This window comes from Aptenodytes forsteri, unplaced genomic scaffold, assembly GCF_000699145.1.
Source record: "Aptenodytes forsteri isolate BGI_AS27 unplaced genomic scaffold, ASM69914v1 Scaffold393, whole genome shotgun sequence".
NCBI classification, from domain to species: Eukaryota; Metazoa; Chordata; class Aves; order Sphenisciformes; family Spheniscidae; genus Aptenodytes; species Aptenodytes forsteri.
Genome location: NW_008796190.1, coordinates 6,293 through 14,028, shown reverse-complemented (window position 1 = coordinate 14,028; position 7,736 = coordinate 6,293). Strand labels below are relative to the sequence as shown.

Sequence of the window (7,736 nt, the reverse complement as noted above, 5' to 3'; positions counted from 1 at the left end):
TGCCAGCAGCACCCCCAGGGACCCAGAGGGCTCCCTCCGCCCCGCCGGAGCGCTGCCGGCGCCCTTCAAACGCAACCCGTTACTGCAAAGGGCAGCTACGGACAACGGATTTAAATACCCAGGACTCCCTCGGGCTTCAGAGAAATACATTTAAATGAACTACAGGAGATTAAAGTGGTGGAGGAAGGGCGGGGGGGGGTGTTTAAAAAAGAAAAAAGAAAAAAAAAAAATCACAGTTTAACTTTTCCTCTTACCAGAAGGAGCGGGTGTGCGACGGGGGCCCAGCCCAGTGCAGGGCTCCACCGTCTTTGCAGAGCTGCTCCTCGATGGTGACACGTGCCAAGGGCTTTGGGCTGCCCCGTGCCAGCCAGCACGTTGGGTGGTCCCAGCCGCCGGACACCCCTGAACCGGCCCCCTGCCCGCCTCCCTGCCCGTACCCTGCCCCAGGAGGACTTCTGCACGCTCCCTACGGGAATCTGTGCTGCCCAGGCAGCTCAAAGGCAAGACCTGTCCATGGAAGAGGGAGCCATGGAGGCGGCTGGACAAGCCGGTGCACAGGGAGCGCAGGCTGCTCTGCAGCCCCGTTTCTGCCGGTGTTTGGCCCATCTGAGCAGCTCGGTTCCTACATGCAGAGGCAGGGCTGGGCTCTGCCACCTCCCAGCTCTGCACCGGCCCAAGAAGGAAGCCCATGGGCAAGCAGCACTGCAAGGGAAGCAAAGAGCCGCTGCCACCTCTCCCCGGAGGCACCGGCCTTTGGAGGAGTGTGCGACCTGCCCACACAGGTGGGCTCTTGCCCTCCCACCCGTGCCCGGGGGGGAGAGCGAAACCCCCCCCCCAGTGTCCCCAAGCTGAGCCCACCCGCTGCTGCAGGAACTCCGTGCCCAAATGCTCCTGGCCTCGCGTCGAGGGGGTGAGGCCCTCCCACCACCTGGTTTGGGGATTTCGGGGGCTTTTTAGGACTTATTGAAGGCCGCCAGGACAGCCCAGATCATCTCTGCGCCCCCGGCTTTGGCTGCTTCCACTTCAGGGTCCATATCGAGGAGGTCCTTGGTCCTGTTCATTGCCACATTGTACTTGTCGTCTGCCAGGCTGGCAAAAACGTTCTCCAGCACATCTGAGGAGTGGGCCAGCACCAGGAGAGCCAGAGTCCTGCGGTCCATGCGGTGGGGGTCGTTCACCCACCGCTCCAGCATGCTCTCCTGGAGCTTCTTCACCAAGCGCTGCTTCTCAGTGGCGTTGCTGACGGGGTGGGTGGTCATGTCGAAGAGCAGGAAGTTCTGCTTCTCTGTGGTGAGGATGCCCTTCTCCACCAGTGCCTTGGCAATGCGCTCGCGCACGTTCCTCAGCTGGTACTGCAGCTTGAAGGGGTTCCAGGTCTCCCCTGCAAGAGAGGAGACCCTGTTCAACGCTGGGGCAGTGATGACTTTGCCGCCCAACCCTAGCGCCCAGGCCGCTTCTAGCCCAGGACCATCCGTGCTTGCACGGACACCAGTCCCCACCACAGGAACCTCTTCCTTCCCCTTGGCCCGACTCTGACCCCCTTCACCCATCAGTCCAAGCTGGCAAAGCTCCCAGCGGCCATAGGGTGCAGCAGCCTGGGGCAGATCCCTTTGGAAAGCCCCTTCTACCCAGGACCTTGGACCCCAGACCTGGTAAAGACTCATAATGAAAAAAGAGGCAATGGGGAGCGAGGTCCAAGTCTTCCACCGAGCTCCCAACAAAAAAGACCCGGAAAACCATTCCCTGCCCCCACATTCAGCCTTCCCCTGTTCTGCTGTCAGTATTCTGCCCATCTCCAGTGAAGTGAGGGGATGGCCAAGCCGTGGAGAGGGGACAGGCAGCAGGGACAGGCCCCGAGGGAGCTGGGGAGGTGGTGTCTCTAACTGGCCCTACCAGTGAGCAGGTCTATCCAGGTCTGCACTGTTTCCGCAGACTCTGTGGCCTTGATGTGTCGGAGGGTCTCATCCAGCAAGACGTCACCAGTCGGCGCGTCTGACTTCAAGAGCACCTGGAAGGACAAAGCGGAAACACAGTGTAAGGCTGGATGCAGACCTGCCGCTCCTTTCCTGAAGGAATGGCGCCAGCCCTGGCGTGCAGCACTGCTTCGGCAAAGCTCGCGGTCAGCAGGCTCGGCTGGGGTGGACAGAGCCCCGAAGCCTGTCGGGCCCCCAGCCCAGCTCCTGTGGCACCTTCACCTTCCTGTCCAGTAGCCTCCTCTTCCTGATGCAGCGCGGCTCCAGGCGGATCCGGCCGCGCAGAGCCAGCTCGATGAGGATGCCGCCCCGCAGGCCTGAAGAGATGCACTCGTTCCAGAAGGAGGTGTACCCCTGGGAGAGGGAGGATGGACGGAAAGGGGAGAAGAGAGACAGGAAGGGGAGCTCTGCCGAGCCCCCCACCCCTCCTGGCCTGCTCGGCCCCTGCCCAGGCAACTCTCCCAACTCCCATTGACAGCTCTGCCTCCCGGGCCAAAGGGAGAAAGGCACTTTCCCCACCAGATGAAAAGTGCCCGCCAGCTCCAACTAACCCCCTCCCTGCAAACATTGAGTAATTCAGGCCGTGCCCTTCCCACTGCACCCACAACCACCTGGCACACCCCAGCGCTGGCCAGGCAGCTGCGCCCAACCCCAGATTGTAAAAAATCCGAGCAAGAATGAGAAAAGCGGGGCCCTTTCCCCTGGCAAGCCCCTGGCCACAGAAGGACATTGCTGCTGCTGTGGGGCTGCAACCAGTGACACGAGCTCTGCTCTGTCCTGCCTCAGCGCCTGCTGCGGACATGCCTGGGGGAAATGGGAGGCGAAATCTGCCCTTCTCCTTGAAGGAAGCCCCCACCAGCTCCAGGTATGCCCTGAGAGTAATTAGCTGTACAAAGAAATCCCTTGTCAGGCCCACGAAGAAGAGTTTCCCCACTACCCACAGCACTGTCCCACAGGGCGCAGGCTACAGCAAGCCCCAGCTCCCACCACAGGGCACAAGAGCTTCCCCAGCCCCTCGCCCATCCCACCCTCATCACGCCCCCCTTGCTCAAATCCACCCGCAAACTTCTGTGAGGGAAGAGAAGATTTCCAGCCAGGGATGAAGGATGGGAAAATAGATCCCACCTCTCCCCCCAGAGCGGGCACCTTGGGGCTGGGGTGCAGCAGTTTTAGCTCTACAAAGAAATCCCTTGTCAGGCCCGCGAAGAAGAGTTTCCCCACTACCCACAGCACTGTCCCACAGGGCGCAGGCTACAGCAAGCCCCAGCTCCCACCACAGGGCACAAGAGCTTCCCCAGCCCCTCGCCCATCCCACCCTCATCACGCCCCCCTTGCTCAAATCCACCCGCAAACTTCTGTGAGGGAAGAGAAGATTTCCAGCCAGGGATGAAGGATGGGAAAACGAAGAAGAGTTTCCCCACTACCCACAGCACTGTCCCACAGGGCGCAGGCTACAGCAAGCCCCAGCTCCCACCACAGGGCACAAGAGCTTCCCCAGCCCCTCGCCCATCCCACCCTCATCACGCCCCCCTTGCTCAAATCCACCCGCAAACTTCTGTGAGGGAAGAGAAGATTTCCAGCCAGGGATGAAGGATGGGAAAATAGATCCCACCTCTCCCCCCAGAGCGGGCACCTTGGGGCTGGGGTGCAGCAGTTTGGGTCCCAGCAGCGGGGCAGCACTGGGGCTGCTGCTGACCGGATCTGCTCAGACTCGGCACGTTCCACACCTGGCCCCAAGCCCTGTTCTCTGAGCCCGCCACGGGACGGGGTCCCCATCCTGAGAAGTGGAAGCTCCAAAATTGTTAAGGCATTTGGCAAAGCAACAAGAAGGTGCAGAGGTCTGGAAAATACAACCCACAAGGAACCAGCAATTGAATCGGGGTTTTCAGTGCGGGGAAGGGAAGACAGAGGGAGAATAGGATAAGGGGGGGGGTGTCAGACACATAAAAGGCAGCAGCAAAAAGGAAGGGAATGGCCAGTTCCCACTTCCACTGTGCATGGGACAGAGTCCTGGGCTAAAATCGTAGCCAGAGAGATTGGAGCTGGCACCAGGAAGAAATAACCATCCGGACAAGAAAGCTGAGGAACAGTTCACCCCCGGAGGGAGGGGGCAGGGAAGGGAAGTCTCTGTCCCTTGAGGTTTAAGAACATTCAACTGATGCTTTTCAGGAGAGAGCTGACCCTGCTTTGAAGCAACAGGACAGCCTAGGCGACCTCTCCGTTCCCTTCTTCCACTCAGGACTGGGAACAAAGCCCGGCTGTTCCAGCCTGATGTCTGCTGCCTCATGGCACAGATGCAGGGCAGCAGTCCTTGGATTTCAGGGCAAGCGGACAGCAGGCAGGGCTGCAGGGAGAGGCTCATCCAGGCAGGCAGCGGGGCTGGGAACCGGGCAGGCGCTGGTGTTTGAGATGGGCCCAAGGGAAGGGTGAGCCAAGCTGGATGCAAAGTCACGACACGCTTATTTGCAGGGGGATGCCGAAACACCAGGAATGCTATGGCCCGCTCGTAACTCCCTTTTTGTTGCTCTTTTTCTCTGGAGGGAATGGGGGGGGAGGAGAGAAAGGGTAGGTCTAAAAGCTACCAGGAGACTGCAGACAAAGCAACCTAACAAGCCCCTTTCCAAAGGAAAAAAGGCTGAGAACATGCAGCCCGCCAACATGGAAGTTTTTACAGTCCATATGGGTAAACTCTTGTCCCCAGCGTGTCTGTTTATACAGTGCATCTGGACACTGGGTTGCTCAGCTTACGTAGCATAGAGAACCATAAAAGAAATTAAAATCTTTATTTGCTTTCTTCATTTCCTTATGAGGAAAAACAAAGCAACCTGTTATCCCTGCCCTGCTGATTTACGTCCATGGGAGATGCACTGTTGTTTGCACGCACCCTCTAGGAACAAGTTTTCCAGAAAAGGGTGTGGTGGTGACAGAAAGTTTCAACTGCCTGGGCTGGAAGGCACGTTACCCCTAGAAAATTTTAAGGGGCCTGAAATCAAACAAGTCAAAAGCTCCTGGGTTACTTTCAGCTTCTGGAATCAGACTGGTTACAAATGCCAGGCTGGCGTGCAGCCAGTTTCTCCTAGATGGACAGACTCGTACTTAAAATAATGAAATTACACTGTGAGCTCATTGGATTTGGCTAAAATTGTCTTTTTTTTTTCCAGTCATCAAATCATGAGTGAACAACAGAGCTGGGAAAACCCAATGCCTGGGAGCCCAGCTCACGGCCAGGCTACTGCTGCCTCTGGTCTTCCTTCTGAAATGGAGGAATGTGGAAGGACAGGATGGGGGGGAAAGAAAAAAAAAAAAAGCATGACAAGTTTTTTTTCGTAGCTATTGTGCTCTCCTAACTTCCTGGTGGCTGAAGGACCATCCCCAGGAATACATTAACCAAGCCAAGAATGCTAAACGTAGCCCAGAAGAAAGCAGACCATGCCACGCTCCTAGGCTGCTCTCAAATATCTGCTCCAAAATTATTTGCATGATGTTCTCTTTATAGCCCTGCTCTCCTGTTACTTCCTATTGGGCTCAGCAAGTCCTAGATTTTATCTGGCTTCGTTAAACAGGACAGCTACAAGTCTCTGTCACACAACCCGCAGCTCTCCCCTGCCGGATCTGCGAACGTGGTCCACGTCAGAAGCCGTGGCCTGAGCAGGTCTATGTGAGAGCAATGCACCAGCTCAGACTAACTCAGCAGTAGCAGGGCCCTATGGAAAAAAAGTTCAGGCACCTCACAGGGGCTTAATTTCAACCCAGAGAAACAGATGAAGAGAAGGTGGCCCATCTACCACAGCTTTGACAAACACAGCATCTCCTTTCCTCAGGGTGGGAGACAGACACATAGGAAGAGTGCTCCTGGAGCGGAAAAACCTGTGTTTAAGGCCTTCCTCTGCCATTATCATCCCAAGAAGCACCTTGGGCAACTGGTTAGCTTCCCCTGGTCTCGACTTCCCCATCTGCTTGACAGCAATAGCAGCATCAGACTCCCCCAAAGAGATCAAGATGATGCATGCACTAAAGACAAGGCGTGCCGACACAGCAGATAAGAGCCAAGCAGCTCAGAGAATTCAATGCAAGCTGTCTTGTCCTTTCCCCACGGCTCGTTCTAGGCAGAGCTGAGAAACGAGTTCCAACCAGCTGATAAGCACAAAACAATTCAGTTTGACCAGGGTCCCTTTCTAGCAGGGAACAACCCCCTGAAAATAACTGGCTGTGAAGTTCGTCCACTGCTGCCAAGGAAAGCCATTAAACCGGCACACATGGGCAAGACGAGCGCCCAGCAAAGAGATTCCCATCCAGCCCCACTCCCTCCAAGCCTGGAGCTGCACGATGCCATTCCTGCCCGGCTAAGGAAATGACCAGCCTGAAAGCAGCCACAGGGATGTGGCTCCTACCTCCTTTGCCATTGCTGTGTTCAGACCCATCCTGCACCTGCTTTCAACTCCTGGTCCAGCTGCCTTCTCTCGCCTTGCCCTCTTCTCTCAAAACCTGCCCCTGCCATTTTTCACATCAATTTTTAGCGAAATGGAAACAGTGCTCAGAGTGTCTCTGTTTCAGCTGGTGGTTTTGGATAGGAAAGTGCACTTGGGCTAGGGAAGAGAGCATTTACCATCTGATGCACGAGGTGAGGCTCCTTTTACCCCACGTCTTTGACCCTGGCAAAGAACAAACCCACCTTTGCTCTGCAAATGGCAGTAGCACAATAACATAACCCTTGCCTCCAGCCGCTTCTTACAGTCCCCCTGGCAGAGCTGGTGGGACAGCACTCGCAAGCAATCTCCACAGCTCAGTTTCAGCTACAGATGAAGGTGGTTTGAGCTAAGCAGGCTGGCTTTGTTGAAGAGGACTCAGAGGAACTCATACGATCCCTTCTGCTGCTCACTGAGAACCTCACCCCCAGGTACACCAAGGCAGTGCTGCCACCGCTGCACACGCAGCCATTGGAGACGCCTGCCTTACCTCCTTGTCCTTCAGCCCCAGGAGCAGCACCTCCTCCATGAGCGTGAGGCGGATATCTTTGGAGTCATCAGGATCATCGTCATTCAGGTCTCTGTCCACAGCTGCATCTTCCTCGCTGTCGGGCTTCTTGTCCGAGTTCCTTCCCGCCTCAGCACGCCGTCCTCGGTGCGTTAGCGTCGTCATCTCCCCCTCTGGCTGGGCACACAGAGAACCAAGGTCTGCCCTGTTTCTAAACACGACAGACAACAGTGCTAAGCCCCAAGACCCAAAACCCAGGCTCCAGGGAGGCATAATCAAGGACAAGGGATGCATGCCCTTTCTACCCAGGAATTTTCGGCTCACCCTTCCCAGAACGGCTGTACAAGAGTCACTGATAGGGAGCGGCCGTCTGTCACCTAGGGACGTGCCTGAGGAAATGATTGCACGCTCAGGGAGAGGACGGGAGATCTGAGCCACAGCCGAGTCCTTCCACCCAGGGGACCTCCCACCGTGCACTCACAACAGAGACGAGGTCCCACAGCCAGACAGGACGTGGGACACCCGGCAGCGTCCCGGGGCGATGCAGAAAGAGCACCTTCATTTGCACGGTTCTCTTTCTCACACTCCCCCCGTGCAACCTACCTGCCTGCAACCGACACGCACCTCTTCGCGGAGGTTAACGAGCTGCGCCTTCAGGTTCGCACTCCTAGGCTGCCAACCCCAAACCTCCCGCCAGCACCCCAGACCCCACGCAGCAGTAACGAGATCCGACAACTTTTCCCCTGCGAAACGCGCAAAAACAGCAAACGAGGGGGAGCACGGCCGTGC

At 56.9% G+C, this 7,736-nt stretch overlaps 1 protein-coding gene across 1 annotated transcript; it reads right to left on the bottom strand.

Moving 5' to 3' along the window:
* Positions 1–873: 873 nt before the first annotated feature.
* GOLPH3L (golgi phosphoprotein 3 like) lies at positions 874–7,609 on the bottom strand. Its single transcript, XM_009287974.1, has 5 exons — positions 7,551–7,609; positions 6,930–7,124; positions 2,196–2,327; positions 1,894–2,008; positions 874–1,381 (listed from the first exon to the last, which is right to left on the bottom strand). Exons 2-5 carry the CDS (start codon positions 7,110–7,112, stop codon positions 954–956), a joined length of 858 nt encoding a protein of 285 aa, XP_009286249.1. The 5' UTR covers positions 7,113–7,124; positions 7,551–7,609; the 3' UTR covers positions 874–953.
* Positions 7,610–7,736: the final 127 nt, after the last annotated feature.

What these genes read in the sequence shown, in the direction of transcription:
- GOLPH3L (XM_009287974.1), bottom strand. Translation starts at nt 7,112, where the DNA reads ATGACGACGCTAACGCACCGAGGACGGCGTGCTGAGGCGGGAAGGAAC. An exon ending in TGGGGCTGAAGGACAAGGAG is followed by an intron (nt 2,328 to 6,929) that starts GTAAGGCAGGCG and finishes TCCCTCTCCCAG; the next exon opens with GGGTACACCTCCTTCTGGAA. An exon ending in CTGGATAGACCTGCTCACTG is followed by an intron (nt 1,382 to 1,893) that starts GTAGGGCCAGTT and finishes CCTCTCTTGCAG; the next exon opens with GGGAGACCTGGAACCCCTTC.